The sequence below is a fragment of the Opisthocomus hoazin genome, chromosome 1, assembly GCF_030867145.1.
Source record: "Opisthocomus hoazin isolate bOpiHoa1 chromosome 1, bOpiHoa1.hap1, whole genome shotgun sequence".
NCBI lineage: Eukaryota > Metazoa > Chordata > Aves > Opisthocomiformes > Opisthocomidae > Opisthocomus > Opisthocomus hoazin.
The window spans coordinates 106,757,594-106,781,399 of NC_134414.1; the positions used below are offsets into that span (position 1 = coordinate 106,757,594).

Sequence of the window (23,806 nt, forward strand, 5' to 3'; positions counted from 1 at the left end):
ATGTATTTGGTGATAACCTACATTTGTTATATAGATTCACCTACGACTTGTTTTTAAAGAAAACCGTGTTTTCTTTCCCCTTCCTGCTGCCGGCAGCATTTTTCCCTGTAGCCCCGGGCGGAGGAAGCCTGACAGACGAGTGACATCCAGCGGTCGCCCTGCACTTGGTTTTTACACAGAAGTCTCAAGCTTTGCGCTTTTGCAGCCTGGTCTTTTTCAACTCTTCACTGAACTTAGTAAAAAATGGGACACGTTTTAAGGTAACGAACAAACCGGTGTTCTGACACGGAAAAAAGGATTACACTTTCATACAGACACACACATTGAAATAAGAAAGTATGCAGAACTGGGACATAAATATGACTTTTTAAAAGATCTGCTATCAAGACTGAGAAGTAAGTACGTGTAAGACGTGCAAGAAAACCAGTCTGAAAAAGTGAGAGGATCACTTGCCTGTAACTTGAACTCTCCGAGAGATACAGTCCACATAGATATTTCCACTAGCAGACAACACGGAAGACTTATCTGTGCAGTAGCCGTACTGGATGAGTTCAGTCCCCACCTTTCCTTATGCTTTATGCACCTATGCAAAATCCACTGATTCTGAGGAAGACGGGAAGAAATGGCACATGAAGACCACATATCTCAGCAAACACCCACAGCTGGTAGGTAACTTCTCCACCTTAAGTGCTACAGCACTTGCTCATTCGAACTATGCCAAACTCAAAAGGCAGCATTCACAGGATCACAGCACGGGTGAGACTGGACAGGACCTCAGGAGGTCATTTGGTCCAACCCCCCTGGCCAGGCAGTCCGCTCTGTCAGCCTAGAGCCTGGGAAATGACTTTGTGTGACTGTGCTCTCTTTGTGGTTTTGCAGAGGATTGGCCTGTGGGACACTGACATACACTGGTGCCAAGTGTGTTGATGGGTGCAGGGCGTGGACACCCTAAATGAGGAGTTCCATGCTTCCTTGAATTTAATAATAATTTGCTGCCTCTTACAGAAGTTACTTCTATGAGTTCAGCTCCCTCTTCTTCCTGCGGAGAGGTCGAAAGATGTAGATAGAGCATTTTTCCATAATGGTATCTCTTCAAGATAGCACAAACAGGATAATAGTCCTTAGAGTGGATAAGATTCCTACAGAAGGCGCTGAGCAAAATGTGACCTAAGAAGATGACACCTACACTGTGTTCACAGCGGGAATATGAACTCAGGGTCCATCTGAAGTATGAACAATTCAGCTGGCCAATTAAAAATAGCATTTAAGTCAAAACTGCACTAAAGAGTACCCTTGAAAGAATTATGTCTATGAAATACATCATCCTACGAAGTGGTCAAGAAAGAACTAAAACAGCACTGGGCACATTCTCTCTTGGAGCAGGGTCTAGTGCATGACTGCGATCAAAACACAAACTCACTTTCTACAAACATTGTGAGAATAGTTTTCAATGTCTTAAGTATGAATGTCGTGTGGGAGACTGACATAGGAATCACAAACAACAGGAATCTACAGTTCTGACTGTCACAGTGTTAAACATAGTAATTTATTATATGAATGATGGCACCCATTTATGGAAGAAGATTAGAAACCCAGTGCCATACAAATTTGACAAAGTAGTGTATAAGTACGAATAAACACAGAGGACAAGTAGGAAATCACAGTTGCAAGGGACAACTAGAACTAAAAGGAAAAGAAATCCTATTAGGGAAGACAAAATATCAAGTAGAGCATTCTGACAGACGTTATGATGTGAAAATAGTCTCCAAATGGCAGCAGTGAAAGCCACATAAAGTTTACAGCTCCAATTAGACTGTGAGGCAGAGCAAAAGTAAGCTGAGCAACCATGTAAACAAACGTGGAGGTCACCTGAGTGGTTATGGTATGAAACAAAGATGAGTATTTTGGCAATAACTTGCATTTGAAGACTGAAGATGACACAGACCAGGTATGCCAATAACACCAAAATAATATACCTAGCCTACTAGTTTCCAACAGAAAGAGTAGTTTACATTGAAATACATTATGTAAAAGAAAACCCCAAATAAAAAGATTTAAAAATACCTATCAGGTTACCTTTCAAACAGTATTTAGAAGTATAAGTTTGAATTCAAAGGATCCTTTGCAGTGTGCAGAACACTGCAGTACTGTACTAAGTGGCCCGCTGTCCCATAGGAAGCTGAAAGCGGATTGAGAACCAGCTGAATGGCAGAACTCAGAGGGCTGTGACCAGCGGTGCAGAGTCCAGCTGAAGGCCCGTAGTGAGTGGGGTTCCTCAGGGGTCAGTACTGGGACCAGTCTTGTCCAACATATTCATCAATGACTTGGAAGAAAGGACAAAGCGTACCTTCAGCAAGTTTGCTGGTGACACCAAACTGCGAGGAGTGGCTGGTACATCAGCAGGCTGTGCTGCCATTCAGCGAGACCTGGACAGGCTGGAGAGTTGGGCAGAGAGGAACCTGATGAGGTTCAACAAAGGCAAGTGCAGGGTCCTGCACCTGGGGAGGAACAACCCCACGCACCAGTACAGGCTTGGGGCTGACCTGCTGGAAAGCAGCTCTGTGGAGAGGGACCTGGGGGTGCTGGTGGACAACAAGTTGACCACGAGCCAGCAGTGTGCCCTTGTTGCCAAGAAGGCCAATAGTGTCCTGGGGTGCATTGAGAAGAGTGTGGCCAGCAGGTCGAGGGAGGTTCTCCTCTCCTTCTACTTTGCCCTAGTGACTTCCCACCTGGAATACTGCGTCCAGTTCTGGGCTCCCCAGTTCAAGAAAGATGAGGAGCTGCGGGACAGTACAGTGGAGGGCTACGAGGATGATCTCTCCTACAAGGAAAGGCTGAGGGAGCTGGGCTTGTTTAGCCTGGAGAAGCAAAGACTGAGAGGGGATCTTACAAATGCTTATTAGCATCTTAAGGATGGGTGTCAGGAGGATGGGGCCAAACTCTTTTTAGTGGTGCCCAGCAACAGGACAAGGGACAACAGGCACAAACTGAAGCATAGGAAGTTCCAGCTGAATGTGAGGATGAACTGCTTCACTCTGAGGGTGACGGAGCACTGGAACAGGCTGCCCAGAGGGGTTGTGGCATCTCCTTCTCTGGAGATATTCAAAACTCACCTGGACAAGGTCCTGTGCAGCCTACTCTAGGTGAGCCTGTTTTGGCAGGGGGGTTGGACTAGGTGATCTCCAAAGGTCTCTTCCAGCCCATACCACTGTGATTCTGTGAAATACCAACATTCTTACAGCTCAAACTGGACAAAACATAAAATAGGAGGTCCAGCAATGCATGTTAGTTACACATATCTGCTTTACCTATCAATTCAGATATCTCTACAAACTTCAAGCTAGCTATCTCTATAAACTTTTAGGCAAAAAGTAGTTTTAGATGTGGCTTTGCTTGGTCATTAAGTCTTTATATTCCTCACTAGAAGAAAACCCAGATTTGGGCAAGTATAATGAAGCTCCATTCTCATGTCAGTGGTTGAAAGCAAAGACACAGTTTCCTACAAGTTTGCTTACTAGTATCTGTCGAAATTTAACCATAGGCAATATACTCAATTTGACTGAAACACTGACATATGTATTTGTTAATTTCCTCCCTATGAAATTTTTATGAATAATTTCTGAAACATTTGTATTTCTGCTTTTCTAAAGTATTAGTCCACTTTCTTACTATTTATTTACTGTCAGTTTCTAAGCAAGTTACACACCTTAAAAACAACCAGATCCAGGGAAGAATGAAAGTCAAAGAGCTTTAATATGAACTCCAGCTTTCCCCGCCTTTGTGTTGTGGAACTTCAGATAATAGAAGGCTAAATCATAACTGGGGGCACTGGTGAATGAAAAGCTGGACGTGACTCAGCAGTGTGTGCTCGCAGCCCAGGTGGCCAACTGTATCCTCGGCTGCATTAAAAGCAGCGTGGCCAGCAGGGAGAGGGAGGGGATTCTGCCCCTCTGCTCTGCTCTACTGAGACCCCACCTGGAGTCCTGCGTCCAGCTCTGCAGCCCTCAGCACAGCAGAGACACGGACATCTTGGAACGGGTCCAGAGGAGAGCCACAGAGATGATCAGAGGGCTGGAGCACCTCTGCTATGAAAAAAGGCCAAGATAGTCGGGGCTGTTCAGCCTGGAGAAGAGAAGGCTCCAGGAAGACCTTATTGCAGCCTTCCAGTACCTGAAGAGGGCTTATAAAGAAGATGGGGACAGACTTTTTAGCAGGGTCTGCTGTGATAGGACAAAGGGTAATATTTTTACACTAAAAGAGAGTATATTTAGACTGGATATAAGGAAGAAATTTTTTCGATGAGGGTGGTGCAACACTAGAACAGGTTGCCCAGAGAGGTGGTCAATGCCCCATCCCTCGAAACATTCTAGGCCAGGTTGGACGGGGCTCTGAGCAACCTGACTGAGTTGATGACGTCCCTGCTCACTGCAGGGGGGTTGGACTAGATGACCTCTAAAGGTCCCCTCCAACCCAAAACATTCTATGATTCTACAAGAGAAAATTCTGTTTCAAACTTCTACAGGCTATCATCAGCTAGAATGACTATTCGCATTTTAAAAATTATTTTACTTTTAAAGATCAAGTCCATGATGTTAAACCATGAAGTCAATGAGCTCAGAATACCATGGCTGAGCATTGTATTTCTGGAGGCTATGTCTGCACATGCTAGCAAATCCAGTGTAGTGATTTTCAAATATTTTGGTTTCATTGTTTTTAATCTGCAAGTCTTAGTTCAATTATTAACGCTAAATGCTTAGTGCAAGTATTAAATGCTACAGAGAAATGAATTTATAGAAATTTAATATACACTGGATTTATATTTTATTTTGTTAGCTAATTGAGTTGAGATTTGGAAAAAAGAAAAGGGGGAAACTTCTAACATATACACTCAAATCCTGCTGCCTCAGGGAAATCTCATATCTGCATTTTTTTTTAATACAGAAACTAAACAATTAAGAACTTTCTTCCACTGTTTAATGCTTATGGCAGGTCTTCAGCGGGTTTCTTCCTTTTGCTTTCTTGTTTCCTGCAGTTACAAGTTCTGTTTCAGTCATATCGGTCATATTGCACGCTGCTGCATTCAGAGCACACGAACATCAGCTTCCATTCCACATGTACTGGAGAGCATGAATTATTTTATGCATGCTGAACACACAAGTCAAGAGGCTTGAATGAAAGTTTCTTTTTCTTTTTTTTGGTCTTAAACTGCATCAAATCTCTATGAATGCATTTAAGTCCTTAGAAATTCTATTCTTTTGCCAGACAGGTTACTGGAAGACATAATACTTTATAAACATCAACCTAGGGACTTCAATGGAGACTCTCAGGTTACTGTAAGGCTTTTCAATACCCACATTTCCCCGATTTCCTTAATCTGTGGCATTTCTTGAAGAATGCTGTCTTCAAGTAGAAACGCACTTAGAAGTCACTTCCCAACTACTTCCTCTTCTGCAAAGCTACATTCCTGAAATCTGTGTCTTCTACTGCAAGTTTCTTTCTCCACAGCACTACATCAAATACGCACATGATACTTTAATCAGGAATTGAGTATTTCACACTTGCAAAAAGAAATGCACTCTCAGATAAGGCTGCATTGCCTTCAAATGGTGAAGAGTCTACTAAACACTCAGCCTTTATTTGTTTGAATTGCAGCTGATTTGATCTTCAGCAGATGTGGAAAGAGACATTTCCTCAATTCTAGGACGTTTTGACGCTGGGGGATTTTGAAGACTGTCTTCCGATGGTAACGGCCTCTCTGAAACAGGCAGATAGGGAAATTCACTTAAACTAAGTAAATGCAGATTAAGAAAGTAAATTCGTTTCCTGAATTCACAAACAATTCAGCACTCACCAAAACCCTCCCCAACGCTGGTTGGAGAGTCTAGCACCTGAAACAATGATGTGCTGCAAGTACAAAGGTCTTTAAAACCCAGCTGTATGACCTGAAGCACATTACATCCAAGTGAATTTACTCTTCTCGGTTTCAGTGTCAGCTAATACGCCCATTACTATAAAAACTGTAGTGACATACTGTCACATAAGCAGCTGCCCAAGAGCAACTGCAGTGAGAACACGTTACATATTGTCAAATGCACCTTTCAAACACATCAACACCATGAAGAACCTGTAGAATCTGCAAGCAGGTTTAGGTTTGTGCTTGTGTTATAAGCTTATAACTCATAACAGAACTCTATAATGAAAAGTACTGACTGGCAAAAGACTTTGCTGGACATCAACAGCCGCAAAAGCTTACCATGTTCCTGTTCTGAGGAAGCAGGTGTAGGAACTGTATCTGTACATGCAGAGGCTGGTGTATCTGGCTTCAGTGGAATCAAGCTTACTCTCCTTTAAAAGAGCAGAAACAGTTCAATTGCTTTAAAGCCATCATTTCCACAAATACTTTATTTAAAGATTTACTTCAGACAGAATCAGTTAAATTTAAATGTAGTTTAGATGTATTTTACTTAGATCTTCATCTTAGGAAACAATAAATGCACCAAGTCCCACACCCATGACCGCACACACTGAGGATCTGTCTAGACTTGCACTCTTTACTTCTTGAAGTATTTCTTGTCAGAAGGGTATTTAAATAGTTCTTGTCAGCTGAAGGCTTCAGGTACCATCTTTGTACAGAAAATGACACCTGAAGACAGACACCTGCTGCTGCCTTATCGACAAGGCATAATGGTCAGGTTAACTTTGCTACTGCGTCACATTTCAGATGGGAATACAAAAGCTGTGCGTTCAGGAGACATTTTGACCTTACAAGTTGCAGTACAGCTGGAACAAAAAGTTCCATGTCAAGACAGTTACCACCAAGACACAGGGCTGGGAATTCATGTCTAAACCCCAACCCTTTAAATGTAGCACAAGCACAGTTTCTCTTGGCCTTCGTATTTATGACTGGAAACGGCAATATAAATCTCACCTTGGCGTCTTGCTCCATGCTTGTAAAGTGTTGAGAGTAATCCTTCTGGGCTGGTTTACTTTAGTGCTCTGGCTGGCTGGCTGGCTGATTTTCCTCTCATCTGAGGATGAGACTGGAACATTTTTTATGCCAACAGGTGTGGAAGGCAAGTCCTTACTGGTAGCTGTGGGTGTTCTAGGTTGGAGGGTGGGAGTGCTGGGATCAGTGATCCTGCTGGGAGGAGTCCCCTCTGTCAGCCTAGAGCCCGGTGAAACGACTTTGTGCGACTGGCTCTTTTTCACTTTCTTCTCTGTTGCACCAGGAGTCCTGACATTTATCTGCGGCTTCTCCTTCAGTGGTATTCCCAGCTCATCCTTCTCAAAGGTAACAAATGAACAGTATCCATCCGTGGAAGAAATTGCAAGAAAGGCTCCATCGCTGGACCTATTTGAGATTATTTTTTTTCCATTAAGAGGAAAGGTCAGAACTTTTCTTCACCCCTCACCTCCAATGCACTATACCTGTCTTTTCCTCCTCCCTTCCCCAAGTACATGTATACATTTAAATAAAACTGCGGTCAAGTGTAAGACATCCAATTCAATGAACAGAAGATCTTCAATTCTGGCCTTCACATCCGATTTAATCGTTCTGGTGTTGTCTGTGATCCTCCGTAATATGCTGCTGCCGGCACCTGCACGCATTTGAACTGCCACAAAGTACAGTACAATTGCAGGTACGCAAATATTCAGCCACAGTTTCTGAAATATTGCTGAACTCTCCTCATTCAGACCAGCAGAGCAGCTCAAGCTCTCTGGCTGTGCTCCTCGTGCTAAGTAGAGGCAATGCTCAGAATCACTGTGGTGCTCGCCTGAATGGGGCCTTCGCGCTCATTTCACCAAGTAATGTCTATCACTGATTAAAATCACTTGAATTTCTACTCTCTTACACTCCCCTCCTCCTGGCACACAATGGTTTCCACAGTGTCTGAGCATCAACTATAACTTCTGCAAAAGAGGCCTCCATGTGGTCCTCAGCTTAGGTATACTGGCTAGAAAGCTGTGAGAGAAGAAGCCTTGGCCAGCAGAGGGGTGTATCCTGATTTCAAGAGTTAGGTTTAATTCGCAGCTCCAGTTCTGACTCCCCGCACCAAGTCAGACAAATTACTTAGTCCCGTACATGAAGAACCACCAAGCAGAATTTGACCAGGATACAGACACCGGAACGCAGAGAGATAACTTCCGAAGCCTCCAGATAACTTCATTATTACCAGTTACACTGCCTGGACAACGAGTACTGTTCACAGGCACCCAGTACATTAGCTTTCATAAAAATGGTCATCTGCTTGTCCTCAGAGTGCTTGCACCTTGCTTCCCAACTGATAAAGGAACCATAATTCTCTCGTTTACAGGGGAAAAAAAAGAGGCAGCTTGCCATTCAGACACTGCGATGCCAGTGAACACGAGTGTCATAAATGAAACATAAAAATAAAGCAAGACATAAGATGTGCAGAACTTCAAGATGTCAAAAGTACATTTCCATCACAACAAATCTAAACAATGTAACAATTACCTACCAGGAAAGGTCACTCAGGGTGTGATAGTGTATGTTAGAAACATAACCAAATGGGAAGGACTGCTCAGTATCATAAAAAAGCACAGAATCTTCTGAAGCAACAGCAAACACCAATCGATAGGGCAGATTAAATAGATCAGGAGCTGACTTCTGACTGATTTCACCTTGAACGTAAAGAAACGAACACACTGAGAATTCTCTCTTGTATTTATTGTAAGGTAGTAACTGCACTAGCTTAGTCATGAATCTAAATAAAGATTTCATTATTATTCAGTATCAAGATAACAGCTGAGAAGACAGCACTTCTACAAAGTGTAAAGCTTAATGTCAAGCACTAACATTTCTGTTGCTTGAAGTTTGCCCTCTATTGTCTCAGCTTAAGACAGCGAAATGGGAGGAAGCTTTGTCCATCTGGATTGCTATTATTTTGTTTTGTAAAGTTTGTCATAAAGTTTTCCAACTGAAAATTTTCAGCATATTTATATGCACTTTGGTACAAAAGTCCAAACAAACACACCTTACAATAATAGTGTAAATCAAGGTCACTATAAATTTCTGTAGTATATTTATACATACAGAGTTATATTTTGTATGACTCAGTCAAAAGAATGGATTTATCTCTCTTCGCGTTATCTTGTGCTCAGCTCCTAGCTAGTCTTTTCATTGCAACATTAATTCTTTGCAAGGCCAAATTATTCCCACTTCCACTGGAAGCTGAGTGCTAGCTAGCTGCTTTCAACAGTTCCTAGTATACAGAGCTCAGTTCTACGATGATTATGGAAACTATGCACTAAAACCGAAAGGCCATTAACATTCACATAATGTAAGGTACTTGCATCTAGAGATTTCTAGACTACCACAGATCTTCACTTTTCTGGGTGTATGCTGCAGAAACTAAACACTCTGTTTAGAGGAGCTGCAGAGACCAGCAGCAGACACTCGTTTCATTACTTTGCTACACACCATTACAATGGATATAAAGATTATGATGAAAATACAGAACACTACAGGTAATCGCTAAATCCTGTAAAGAATACCACAAATTGACCTTCTTTGCTCTGCCTTTTCACCAGAGGAAGACCGGTCTTATCAAAATGTAAACACTCCTGCACCCACCGGGCTCACAATAATGCTGAATTTCAGTCTCTCGTGCAACTTCATACAATCCTTTCCCCACCACAGAACTCCTGTTCTGGCCAGTAACACCAGCACTGCCTCAGGTTCAGCTTCCTTGAATAAGCAGCAATGGTTGCTGCAAACTACACCAACTCTCTGGTGCTTCTGTGATGTGGGTAGTTGAGATTAACAGAAAATATTTCACTGAGTCGCACCTTTAGTGCTAGGCCAAGTTATCTGCTTTTACTCACAAAAAGGTTAATAGCTAAAAGAAAAATATTAAAGTGTTTCTGTAGCCTAAGAGGCCAAGTAAGATCATTTATCCACCATATCAAAAGCTATTCACAAGGTACTTAAGGTGAATTCAGGGTCTTAGAATGAGGAAATGGCTTCTAAGATGTGGTACAACGTTATCTTAACAGAATGTTAAAAGGCTAGGGCATAAAATAGTAAACAGCCACATTGACCTTTTCACATATTTGCTGTAAAATCACACTCCCTGAAGGATTTACAGTACCTTTATTAAACGTTCGTCTCAACTCAAAGTAGACTGGGCAGCAGCGAACAGCAAGAGTTGCCTTTCCAGGACATGGCAGATGACCCACGGGCCTTTTATAAAGAATCAGTACTTCAGAAAACAGCATTTTTAATTTTTTTTTTAAATAAGATGATATTTTGATCTTATTAAACTCTACCTTTTAAGATTGTTTCTGGAGAAAACATATGTGGTATTTGTTACATTTTCTCCTGATTCAACACAGCCAGCTGTGAAAATAAAGGTTCAAACATTACTCATCAACTCAAAAAGGTACTGACTACACACTTTATGTCCATAAACATTCTGCTTCTTAGGCTTGTCAGATGGGCAAGAGCTGTGCAAGCTGAACACAACTTAAAAAGGCATCCCAAGTATTTATTTAATGTTGGTTTTGTTTCCCTTATATACTTCCCCCTCAAAGCTTCTTTTTGATGTTGCCAGACACCTATAAAAGTGGTGCTTATATGGGCAAACTGATCCCCTCCTTGCAATGTTATTTTTACTATGACTGCAGAATGTTCTTATGAAAGGATACCAAGAGAGACCAGTCAAAAGAAACCACTCGTTATTCTTCATTTCTGTTTTAACAGAGCTGTAATGTTGCAATTTACATGTTTCAGTTCAGAAAAATGCCATAAATATAATTTTTATCACAGAAGAAAGTTGATGTTCTGGACTGCTAACGGAAGAGTATTGTGGAGTCTGTATTTTCTTCAACAGAAAGAGTAAGGAATGGCATAATTAAGATAAATAAGCATCCTCTAGCAGTTTGAAAGCAATCCTGATGTACATTCAAACTACAGCATAATAGACACAATGTGAGTTATGGTACACACATTCTCACTTACCTGGAGTCAGTAAATAGGAGCCATCAGGAGTAAAACTGAGCCTGCGGAAAAATGACTTCATGCTGTCATCATGAAACATCCGATAGCTCCTTGCCTGTAACATTGAAAATATGATTGCGCAAAGTGCCATGAACATAACAGCTGAAATCCAAGTGAGAAAAAAAGCATTCAGTTGTACAATCCAACCTGATGGAACTTTTAAAATAAAAGATAAATGTTTTAAAAACCATGGCTCCTTCAAACTCACTTTCTGCTGTGCTATAAATTCTTTACAGCTAAGAAAAACAGTCCTTGATCCCTCTTCAACCACTAATCAAAACACTCCAAGAGCATTCACATTAGACCAGTAATCAAAAAATAGTAATAAACTGGAGAATAACATCATTCAACAGTCAATGTAAAAGCCTGTACCTTAGGCATTTAATTTCAACTCTAGTATTAGAGGTTTAAGGAGAACTTCTATGATGGCAAAACGCCCTCTCTCAGGCCTGTTCTTTAGTCTCTGTAACTGTTACAGATGTTTTCACAAAAACAGAAAAGCAATAGAAGGGATTAAAAACGTTATAGCCGGCTTGGAGGTGTTATTTTACCATCACTTAGAACTGTTTCGGGGGAAAAGAGCTCTTTGTTTTCCCTCTTAGGGTTAGAGAGAATTTCCTAAATTTTCCCCAATTCATTATTTCTTAAAAGTCAGATGATTTTTTTGAAAATTTCAGGCTGCTGACTTTAAAATATTATTGCTATGTCATAACCATTAATAAACTTACAGCTACTGACAGACATTTTCGAAGCTTTTCCTGTTAAGAACTCACTACGCATACTATTTTTTCCACACTATTTTTAACATTTACAACCAAAGACAACGTGTTACTACATTAATCAGCTGAACTTGCAGAAGACATCAATAGCAGCAGGCAGTGTTCTTAGCCATTTCCGTAATGTTCGAGGAAACCTGAAGTGGTCTCTATTTACAAAATGAAAAGGTGAATCTGATCTACAAATTACTTGAAAATACTTGCCCCTCTGGTTTCACAGAATAGAACAACTCATGGCACCCAGCACATTCTTCAGTACCATTAGTAGCAGAACAACGTACCTCTCCTTCAGCTCCTGATCCAGATGGCATCTTGGTAACATTGAAAGCTACACGCTTGGTTTGCGTGTTGTACACCCGCAGGACCCTACGTGGTGGAGAGCACAGTTAGTTGTGAACAGCCTCCTCTCACCCCAAGTTTCACACAGCACTACAGCACCTCACTTCTCAGTCAGGACTGCCAAATGCAAATGACCATCACACATTAATTATAACTCTGTTCATGAGACACCATCGGGTGTACATGTTTTGATGGCTAAATAACCAATGAATCACTGACAATTATTTGACTCAATAAGGTTTGTCAAGTACCAGTATAAGCATTCGTGGTGCAATGAGGGAATTAGTGGACTGTGAACGGCCATGCCATTCCTACCTGTGTCGCAGAAGCCAGTATGTTCCTGTGGAGTGGGAACTCCCCTCAATTAGCTACATCTCTATGCTTCAGTTTCCTTTGGAATAAATGAAAACTGGGGTATGTCTCTGTGCAGAATCCTGGAACACCCCTGACTTCATCTCATTAAAACAGCAGGTAGCCTAAGCAAACCCAACTGCTCGTCCCACCACCCTGTCTTTTCTGCCAGCTCTGACCTTCACTGAGTTAAGTTGGTTTGTTAGGCTGGCAGAAAACCAACGTAACAAAAACCAGATAGCTTTCTGCTGATTTAGTGTGCTGAAACAGCTCCACAAAGAGTCCTGGACAGAGCTAGCAAAGAGAAAACAGAAGGCCAGGCTGTGGCAGACAGCTAGAGACAGTTGTGGAACTACTGGCTCTGGATGTCACACAGCTAAGCTGGTCTGCCGAAAGGTGGAAGAGGTCTCCGCACCTTGGGCTGATGAGTGCCCAATCCTGGCAACTGGCCCAGCTCCTGTTAGACTCCCGCAGAGCTGATGATAGTTGCTAACCTTGCAGAAAAGTGTCTGAAACCTGAGGGGGTGTGAGATTTCCCCTCTTCAGATTAGTTCAGGACCTTGCTTGCAACTTCAAGAAAAACTTGTGCATCATTCTATTACTTGTGTTTCACGTCTGTTCATTTTAATAAAGGCACACAAATCTCACATAACAGATTATCAGAAGGCAGAGGCTCATAATGACCTAGTTGCCATTAACTTACCATTTCTCTATTGCAAATCTTAAATCAAAAATACTTTTCCACTATTACAGCAATTTTCCTTGCAGCGGGTACCAGATGACGTGCATTTATTAGCCAGCTGCGAACCCTTCAGAGCAGCACACATGCCCTGAACAGTTTAAGCTCAACTCAAAGTTCTGACAAGGGCCAGGTTTATGAAGTGTGTGTTTTGCTTTCCCAATGACATCACTTACGAAACTGTTGGTGATGGAGGGAGCGAGAGGGCAAAAGAAAGATACCAGTGGAAAAACATTTTAACTGATTTCTCAACCTGTTTATATCTTTCTGTAGAACGACAAGGATGAACTTGTTAGTTCTTTAACAAACTGAGAATGTAGCACTCTCTTAAGATGTATTTAGTATCTCTAATGACCAATACCATGAAAACTTATTTCCTGAAGAAAAATTTCTACACAAGTTTACGTAAACTTATTTGCTCCTTAGAGAGGACGCTCAGACTTCAGGAATCATTTACCACAAGCTAAAGATTAACTAAAGTATCATTTTTATTTCGCATTGATCTTCTTACAGAAAAACCTGAATAAAATTAAAACAGAAGTCACATTTATCCCACACATTTGCTTTTAATTCATCCTCAAGCGAGAAAGAACACTAAGGCAAAACGCTTAGATCAATAGCTCACCTATCACAACTCAGAGTCGCAATGTACTGGCCTAGCGGATCCCAGGTTATTCCTTGGACATAACTCTTGTGTTCATTTAATATTGAAACCTTCTGTCCTGAAATTACAAACAGTTTCCAGATTCTGAATTCAAATGTGTTTTTTAAAACATTTCTTTATTTCAGAAAAAAACAAGACAAAATGTTTCAAAATCATTTTTTAAACAAACTGTTAGCTTGATGGTACCTGGTAAGAATATCGGAAATAGTTGCTTTATTTCTACAGTCTTCACAAGTACAGTAAATTGTGACATGCCAATTTAAGGCTTGCTTCCTACAAACTAACTCAGGTGAGCAGCTTGGCTTTGGCATTCAACACACAAGATAAGTTTATTTCAAAACCAAAAGTATTTCAAAACCTCTGCGATTTAGAAAATTTGTTTCAGGCAAGTCTAGCCGTTCAACAGCTAACTGAATTTGGCTGAATACCGAGTCAGAAATTCCAGCATCAAAACACAACTTTCAGCTGGGGCTAGATAGCCAGGCTCTCCTATCTAGGGCTGTATAAACTCAGATACTCTGCTAAGCAGGCGGTCAACAAAAATACACTACGCATATGCTGACCTACGCTTACACATACGCAGCTTTCAGCAACAATTCTACAGCAGTGCTAACTCACCTTCTTCCACAGCTTACTCTGTCATGAAGATGTCTCAAAGCCATCAACTCCCTGACCCCAATGATGTTCCACAGTTGAATGTGTCTGATCCAAACCATTGTCATGAGGTAAAGTTACAGATCGTCTCATTAAATACTTTGCTTTGAATACTAGGGACAGAGGGTTTTTTTTTCTATTAGTACAGTGTTGCTCTGTTGCAAAGAAATGCTATAAGCTGACAAGTTTCAAAGACAACAGCTCTTCAAAAAGATTACACAAACAGGGTTGAGGCCATGCTGCATAATACCACAAGTCCTTGTGTAGCAGTGTTCTGTCTCAGACCATGGCCAACAACAGATGCCAAAGAACAGAGCAAACACATAACGGTATTTCTACAGGATACCCTACAAGCTGTCAACAGTTTGTACCTCAAACACTTCTTAAGCCAGTGATGTTCTCTTTGTACTAAACAGTCTGATATATTTTTACTATTAATTTTCTTCCAGACTTCTTTTTAAAAAAAACTATGCAGTCTTTTAACCTGGGTATTACTGGAAGCTATCCTTGAAACTCTTTCCTTCAATGTACCTACAACTTCAATCACAAAGCCTTCGTTTTCCTATAATGGCTTCTTAACGTACAACTTACTACTTGTCTCTCTGCCTAGAAGACACAAAATGCCCTCCGTGACACTAACTGCATGCTAAAGAAGGCAGTGCAAATGGAAGACATTACATGTAAGTAACATATCAGCTGAAGAGGCCACCCACCTAACAGATATGTCCCTTTAAAGTTGTTACAAGCAGTCCGAGATGCAAGAGACATTTGGTCACAATGCCCCTACACATACTTACGCTCTGAGCACACACACTCTTAACTGAACATTCATGTATTTACGGTGAAGACTTTTGGAAAGGAGTGTATGTGACAGTTTGGACGGGAGAGACATTAAGCACCCAAACCAAGAACACAAAACACATCAGCAGTAGAACATTCATATTTTCAAGTGTGCGTGCACTGAAAAATTAACCTGGATTCTACTTTATTTTTTTTCTTAATCAGACACTAAATACTAGAATTGTGAGATAAAAGGTTAACTTTAAAAAAAAATAAGTATTTCCACATTAAATTAAAAGTGAAATTAACTATTACATTGCTAATAAGAAAACATGGAGCCATTGTAAAGCAACCTAAGCTAGCTGGTTACTACCAGAACTTCTATAGATGGGCCTTTCTTGGAGAATACAAGCAATCTCAGTGCAGTGGGATGAGCATGAACAGAAGTGTTTTGCTGAATGGAGCCTAAAAAAAAAAAAAAAGTCACATCTTGCAAAACAGAGCCGGCATCCCATACTCACTTCCCATGTTTTACCTAGGTAGTTAAGTTACCTGATACCAGTCCAGTTTTATTTGTTTCTTTGTTGGGGTGTGGGGCAGAGCAAGTAATATACAAGCACAGTGTATATATTACAATGCGTAGGAGTCTGGGGGGAAGGATATGTAGGATATTACACTCTGTAGTAGTCTGGGGGGGGAAAAAAAACATTGGGTGAATTTTACTTACTAAATACTCCAAGGTGAAGAGATTACTTACGTGTAAATTTTGCTGGCCTGAGGATACCTCTATATGTTGGGCTATCTGCCTCACAATCCCAGAACTCTAGCAATTAAGTGGACTATTCTCTCACAAAAAAAAAAAGATGCTTTCAACTCTTTTGATAAATACCATGAGACACTTCCATCAGGACTAAGTCACAAGTGATAAACATAGCATTTACCTTTATTGACATCCCACATTATAGCTGTGTTATCTACAGAAGCAGATGCCATGTAATTTCCATCTGAGGTCCAACAAATATCATATACATCTTCTAAGTGGCCCCTAAAAGGCAGAAGAGAATAAACCAATTATTAATTTAAAAATTAACAGCTACATGTAAAAATGAGTTTTGTACATTTTTAGGTTAAAAAAACCAGAGACAAAATATCATTGAAGTGAAATAAACAATATGACTTACAGCTTTTGAAAAAACTTCCATATTCCGAAGGCAGTAGAACATTTTAAAATAGCACATGCTACTTCTACTCAAAATAAGCCTCCCTTTTCAACACTTTTTTCACAGACAACTAAAGCACTGAATTTGAAGGAATTTACAAATTTACACCTAGAGCTCTGCAAATGCAAGTTTCTAGAATTTGTACAAGCAGAAAATAGAACGCTACACCAAAGTAATTAAGAAGTGTCACTATTCAAGAAAACTTTCCTGCATAATTATGGGTTTCATAAAAGCAGTACAAACATGCATACTCAGCAGAACCACATGAAACAGAAAATTAAGGTTGATTTAGATATAGTTGAACAAACTTTGAAAGATATTCAGAACCACCTAGAAGGGCTCCATCAAAACCAATCTGTATTCCTTGTAGTTTGAAGACTTCTTACCTAGTGTGGTAATTTTAACAATAAGTATTTGCAACACAAAAGTTTATGGAAGCAGAACTGGGTTAGTTTGTTTGCTCGCTTTAAGAGATTAACTCCAATGCTCTAAAGGATCATGCTGGTGCTTCGTGCAACCCCACTAGCACTTTTGAAACTGTTCTGACATAAAACTCAGCAGTTGAAAGGAATGTATCAGTTATCAATAGCAAAGTTATTTACTTTTTGTAAACAAGTGTACATTCTTAATGATTTGATCTGTAGAGATAGATAGAGACCAAAACTTTTAACAGATACTACATAGAAAGCAAGGCAGAGTTATACATATTGCTCATCCAAAATGCATTTCAGAGTCCAGAACCACTCATTTCTTTCAGTCTTCAGCTGAAAGCGAGAACACAACACTGCTGTAGTCTAACTGCCAGCCATGGTTTGATGCCTTAGCCACTATTAGCTAATACTTACTTTGTCTTAGCAGGCACGGTGTGTATACTTTAGTAACCACTATACACTTGAAACAAATGCTGTACAGTAATTTTCAACTATTAAAATGAACTCGTTGAAAAAGACTGGTCGAGCTTCACTGCTATCATCTGGCAAAATTGCGTGAATCATTTAATATACTGATGCTTTTTGCCTTAATAATGATGAACATTTCCACTATAAAGCTAGTAAATAAAACTTCACATTTACTTTATATATCTCTGTGCTAACCTCTAAGTGGCTGCAAATCTCAGGAACCAACTTCAGAGCACATCAGTTATGTCACATAAATGCCAAATCTTCTGCCTTAAGAGAAGATTTAGGTTGGCACTGGTTCAAAAAAATGTTAAGACAATGAAAAGATGAATATTAAGATTTTAGACAGCACTGAAGTTCAACATACACTGAACAGAAGACTGTATCAGATGATAAAAGCCACTGGGGAATCAAAAACACTGAACAGAAAACACTCACAAAATATTAAGCTACCTTAAAGTTTTAACAACTGTCCAGTTCTCCTTGTTGAGCTGAGCTTCATCTTCATCCTGAAAAACCAATGGTTCCGATTCCTTGCTATCATTCAGCTTCCACAATAAAATAACAGCATCTGTAGAAGAAATCATATGAAGCCTCTTTCATTCCCACCCACTGTTTTCTTAATGCATTACATTTAGTTCAACATTACAATTCTCTCATGTAAGACACAGAAAAGCAGTTCTTATTCTGTGGTGGGGAAGAGTAGGTGCTAGACTGCTTTAGCTTCCAGTGTAAGCTACCGATCTTAATCAATGTATTTTTTTATTATTATTTAATTATCTACTAAAAAAATTAATTAAGATTTCCAGGTGTAAGATGTCAGTTAAGTGCTTAGCTTTCAATCTGCTTTTGATCAGAGCTGGCTACGGTTCTGCACTTCGTTCTTTTGAAAAATCTTCCACTAAGGTAACACTCGTCTGTCTTGGAGAGCACACACCTATCTAATGCTGTTCATACTGTGACTGAAGAACCCTCGTGGCGCTGGACAGACAAGCCTAAATTTACAAATTCTGCCACAGTATGATGCTAAGTAATCCATTCAACCTCTCCATCTGGGAAATGGGGATGTGTATCTGGAAAACAGAGTCTCTCAGACACACAGCCAGTGAGAAGTTATTTAGGGACTGCATGACATGCATTTACTAATTATAATTTGAGTGCATCTTGAGTCTAAACCTGACAGTGTTAGCGGCATCTGAACAAGTTCCTGTATTGGGTTTGGGTTTTTTCCCCCTTCACTCACCAGATGCATGAACATAGCTTCTTTATATTAGCTTCATTACGCATTATTACTCACCGTCTCCTCCAGATGCTAGGATCTCACCACTTGGAGAGAAGCGCACAACATTTACTGCTTTGGTATGGCGGGCAAGGTTGGACAAGAATTCCACAATTGCTTTTCCATCTGGTCCTTTTTCCACTTTCCATATCTAGTTATGAAAGCATTACAGTCAGTTTTCAGGAACAAGATGTAATATATATGCGCCACTTCAGTAAGCCAGCATTTACTCCTTGGGCAGTCACTCTGAATTTCTTATCTGAAACTTTCAGAGCTAAAGCTGTAGTGGCACCACAAGTTTTCCTTCTATCGGCTACAGCTGTGTCCTGGGGTTATGTGGCAAAGTTTTGGTAGCTGAGGCAGGGGGAAGTCTTCAGGGCTGGCTTCTGTGAGAAGATACCAAGAGCTGCCCCCATGTTGGACAGAGTCAGTTCTAGCCGGCTCCAAGACTGTCCTGCCGCTGGCGCCTCTGTGATAACATATTTAAGAAAGGGTAGAAAACACTGCATGGCAGCTGTGAGAAAAGACTAAGAAAAATGTGAGAAACAGCCCTGCAGACACTAAGGTCAGTGAAGAAGGTGGCAAGAACGTGCTCCAGTCGACGAAGCATAGATTCCCCCACAGCCCATGTTGAAGGCCACGGTGACACAGGTTGTCCATCTGCAGCCCATGGAGGTCCATGGTGGAGCATATATCCACCCGCAGCCCATGGAGGACCCCACGCTGGAGCAAGTGGATGTGCGTTGAAGAAAGGTGCAGCCTGTGGAGAGCCTGCACTGGAACAGGCTCCTGGAAGGAGCTGTGGCCTGTGAAGAACCACCCAGGCAGGAGCAGGTTTTCTGGTAGGAACTGCAATCCCGTGGGGGACCCCAGCTGGAGCACTCCATTCCTGAACGACTGCACCCCAAGAAAAGGGCCCTCGCTGGAGCAGTTCGTGAAAAGCTGCAGCCTACAGGAAGGACCCAGGTTGGAAAAGTTTGTGAAAGACTGTATCCCATGGGAGGGACCCCATGCTGCATCAGGGGAATAGTGTTGACAAGTAAGAGGTGGCAGAGACAACGTGTGATGAAGTGACTGCAATCCCCATTTCCCGTCCCCCTATGCCGCCTGGGGGAAGGAGGTAGAGAATTCGGGAGTGAAGTTGAGCCCGGGAAGAAGGGAGGGATGTGGGGAAGCTGGTTTTAGTTTTGTTCTTACTTCTCATTATCCTACTCTGTTATTATTATGCAATAAATTCAATTAATTTCCCTAAGTTGAGTCTGTTTTGCCCATGACAGTAATTATTTCTTGTCCCTGTCCTTATCTTGACCTGTGAGCTTTTCCATTGTATTTTCTCCCCATTCCTTTGAGGAAGTGGAGCGATAGAGTGGCTTGGGGGGCACCTGGTGGCCAGCCAAGGTCGACCCACCACAACTTGCAATCATATTGCAGTATATTTTTAGTCTGATGAAATATATTATCGAGTATTTCCAATAAACTAAAAAAAGCCCAACCAAACACATAACATCAACATCTCTTCATTCATCAACAACCTCTAGCTTCAAGGGGATACAATGAACACAATGATTCAATAGTACGGAATGACAATATCTTGTTAACAAATTTATCAACCACATACAGTCGGAAAACAAACCTGATCACTATAGGAGGGAAAAAAACCACAACTATTAGCTCTCTTTGGAAGTCTGATCAAGTTGAAGAGTTTTGCAGCACACCCCAAAGGTCAATGGATTTACCGTTTTCAAACAGATGATTTGAGCCGGAATTAGAATAATTCCAGTTCTCCACTGATCATAACCACAGCATTAAGACAGCTGCAGGATATGGATGCTTTTCCAGCAATGCTGGCTTAAGGAACTCCTGATCCCAGGTGTTCTCTATTTTGCAGGGCATAGGGACGCCACTCCTACTGCTCTACTTGTGAGCCAGTTCAGCCACGAGAGCAACACTGTTACGTCCCGATATTGTGGGACTAAAGCCACAGACAGCTAAATCCCATTAGGTGTTTCAAATAATCTGCTCTTGGATGCAATTCAGTTCAGAAAAAAACCCAAACAAATAAAAAACCCCAACAACCAGGCCTTAATAGGAACATATCAAACAATGAAGCAGCCTGACTAATAACCTCTGTAATTTTGCTGGCTTTCCCTCCTTACACAATAGTCCTCCGAAAGAAGATGTAGCACCAGTATCTTTTACATCAAACAACATCTAAAATTTTCTGGCCCTAAACCACATATATTTATGACATAAATATCTATTCAGTAACCTATACATACAGCCAAATTTCCCTGAAATGCATACATTGTCAGGCAAGAAGTCAATCTGCCAGTGACAGAGGGAAAAGTTCTGGGTGCAGAACTTTTATTGGAGTAAACCCCTAATTTTTAATGGCATTTATCATGCACATATCACAGCAGATACAACTCATAATAATTTGCTAATAAATACATCAAGAAATACTGGCATATTTCATAAAATACTGCATTGAGGATCTTGAGGAACAAATCTAGATCCAATCCAGGCACTCCAAATTGTAAGTACAGATCTGATCTTTATAATTCAAATTCTCCGTTAAAAGAGAACATTTGCCTATTCAGAAGAAAATGCAGCAGTAATACAAAAGAAAACCTTACTCTTTTCCTGTGCCTATTCCACATTTAATGAGACCTTATGACAATATTTTTTACTTCTTCTTCAAATATATCACATGATGGAACCCTGGCAGAACACGAGCAGGCCCTATATGTAATTAAAATGTAAAATTACCATGCAAAGACAGATAAATAGATGGACAGATACATATACACATAGCAGAAACCCTACACAAATTGAGCATTGGAGCTCATTACCGAAGAGCACAAGGAGGATCCCAGTCTGGAACCCTTCTTTATTGCAGGATGAGTTTGAGGAACTGTCTGAAATTGAACGGTATTAGTAGAGATTTTAGTAAACAAACAAAACCAACTTTTTACAGGAAGTAACCAGGCCCAGATACCAAAGTGACTTACAGGAACTCAAACATGAAATGAACAGCCCAGCAGTGACGGGTAACCCAGCCTGTTTCATTCTCAACTCAAAAAAACAGGGGATGCAAATGTCAGTTTTTCAGAAGTGCTCTAATGGTGACCCAAAAAACTCCAACCACTATGTCTACCTTCCATATAGAGGAGCTGTCAAAAGAAAAATAAATAGTCAACATATTTCTCTTTAAAGGAAGTTGTACCTCACTTGTCCACCTACTTTATTTAAAGAGTCGACTATCATGCAGATAAAAAGAATGTGGTTCACCCACCGCACTCCATCTCCCAAAGCTTTCCAACTAGGGGTAAGGCTTTTAGAGAAACCAAGAGATCACTGAATGATGGGGACAGTCTTCATGTGCATTAAGAATCTGGAAGACAGTACACAACTGCCTGATTTTGCAAAGGTGAATCTCACAGCCACATCTTTCAGGGCTTGTGCTATTGAACATTTCCATAAACGACTCTCAAAAGGATGAACAACTGATTAACAAAGTTTGCTGACACCAGCACAAAATCACTTAGGAGAGCTGCATGTAAAGCTGAGTGAGAAGGGCTGTAGAAATACCTCACACTGCTGAGTGACTACTTATAAAACAGCAGAAACAGTTCAGCTTTGATGAACATAGAGAAATTAAGACCACTCGCTTCTCATTAACCCACAAGACTGTGCCCTAAATTAGCAGTTCCCACTCAGGTATATCACCCAGCAGACAATGCAGGTAATTTTCTAAAGAGAACATTTCAACACTCAGCAGCACAACTGAAGGACAGTACGCCAGGGGAACAGTCATTCCGTGTATAGCTGTACAATCAATCTCACGCTCTTTCCCTAAACCATCCGCCACCAGTGTCAGGTACGGGCCGATGGTCTCATACCATGGATAACAAGCCATTTCATGCTCTGCACGTGCTACAAACCCAAAACAAACAGGTTTAAAACTTACACGAACGGTTGTGTCCACACCTGCCGAGGCCAGTCGATTGATCTTCCCATCAGCTCCATGTTGGAAGTCCAAGCTGTAAACAGGCTCCTTATTATGCCACGCTATTTCACAAGTGATGACCTTCATATCTGCTGAAGAAAACAGAGCAGATATCGGATAAATTCTTGTTTCTTACGACTAAGTCAATCAGAGTCAGGGCAGGTTTTGGAAGCGCTGCAGACAGACCCCAGGCAGGATTTCGCTGCAGAAACTGACCGAAGGATGGTTTAAGGAAGCCCGTTTCTGAGCACTAGGACTGATCACGGCTAAAACTGCTGCCCGGGCACCGCACCAGAAGCGCGCTGAAGCCGTGCCTCCCCCGGCAGAACTGCGCGCTGCGGCGGCAGGGCCGGGCCCCGAGGAGCTGCAGGGCCCCAGGGCGGCCACGGCAGCTCCGCCCTCCCAGCCCCCGCAGGGTGCCCGCACCCCCCGGCTGCCCCGGAGGGACCAAGGGCCTGGGGAGGTGGCAGGAGGAAGGCGGCGGCGCCGCGGGCCAGAGCCGCCCCTCAGCCGCGCAGGGCCCTCTCCACAAAGCCCCGGGGGCCTGACCCCCACCACAGGCGCCGAGGCCAACTCCCCGCCACTCGGTACCGCCGGTTTCCCGCCCACAGAAAGCCGGGCTCCCGCCGCGGCTCCTCTCCCCGCGGCACAGCGGGGCGCCACTAACGGCCCGGAGGGGGGGGGGGGGGGGGGGGGGGGCGAATGGGAGACCCCGGCCCCTACCTGCGGCGCCGCGCGGCCTGGCCGGGCTCCAGCGCGGGCGCGCCTTTCCCGCCTCGCCCGCCCCGCGCCTGCGCGCCGCCCGCCTCGCAACCCGCCCGGCGCGGCGGCAGCGCCCCCTGCCGGCGGCGGCGAGGCAGTGCCGGGGCAGGCCGCCGGTCGCACGCAGGCCCGCCGGTTCGGTCCCCGCCGCTGCGGCCGCCGGGCTCGGGGGGGCGGCTCGGGGAGGGGCCTGCGCCGCGCTGGGCAGCTGCCCGCTCCCCCGGATAAGCAAAAAGGGGTACGGGGTAGGGGGGGGTGTCGTTGGGGTAGGCGCACGAGCTCAACTCCGCCGTGTGGCCGCTTCGGCTGGGAAT

The 23,806-nt window shown here is 42.3% G+C and overlaps 1 protein-coding gene across 2 annotated transcripts; it reads right to left on the bottom strand.

Moving 5' to 3' along the window:
• Positions 1-632: 632 nt before the first annotated feature.
• On the bottom strand, positions 633-23,527 carry CHAF1B (chromatin assembly factor 1 subunit B). 2 transcript variants are annotated; one of them, XM_075432203.1, is made up of 14 exons: positions 23,454-23,527; positions 22,692-22,819; positions 18,740-18,872; positions 17,896-18,013; positions 16,265-16,368; positions 13,851-13,947; positions 12,078-12,162; positions 10,982-11,075; positions 10,291-10,360; positions 10,113-10,204; positions 8,481-8,643; positions 6,929-7,351; positions 6,254-6,345; positions 633-5,755 (listed from the first exon to the last, which is right to left on the bottom strand). In XM_075432203.1, exons 2-14 carry the CDS (start codon positions 22,815-22,817, stop codon positions 5,634-5,636), a joined length of 1,719 nt encoding a protein of 572 aa, XP_075288318.1. In that variant the 5' UTR covers positions 22,818-22,819; positions 23,454-23,527; the 3' UTR covers positions 633-5,633. The 2 variants fall into 2 exon arrangements, with proteins under 2 accessions (XP_075288318.1, XP_075288309.1); XM_075432194.1 differs by having other exon boundaries at positions 22,692-22,822; positions 23,454-23,499.
• Between the last annotated feature and the right edge of the window lie 279 nt (positions 23,528-23,806).

Coding starts and splice junctions, on each gene's coding strand:
- CHAF1B (XM_075432203.1), bottom strand. CDS start 22,817: ATGAAGGTCATCACTTGTGAAATAGCGTGGCATAATAAGGAGCCTGTT. Junction 12,163..13,850: donor GCGACTCTGAGTTGTGATAG/GTGAGCTATTGA, acceptor TCCACCACGTAG/GGTCCTGCGGGTGTACAACA. Junction 11,076..12,077: donor GATCAGGAGCTGAAGGAGAG/GTACGTTGTTCT, acceptor TCAATGTTACAG/GCAAGGAGCTATCGGATGTT.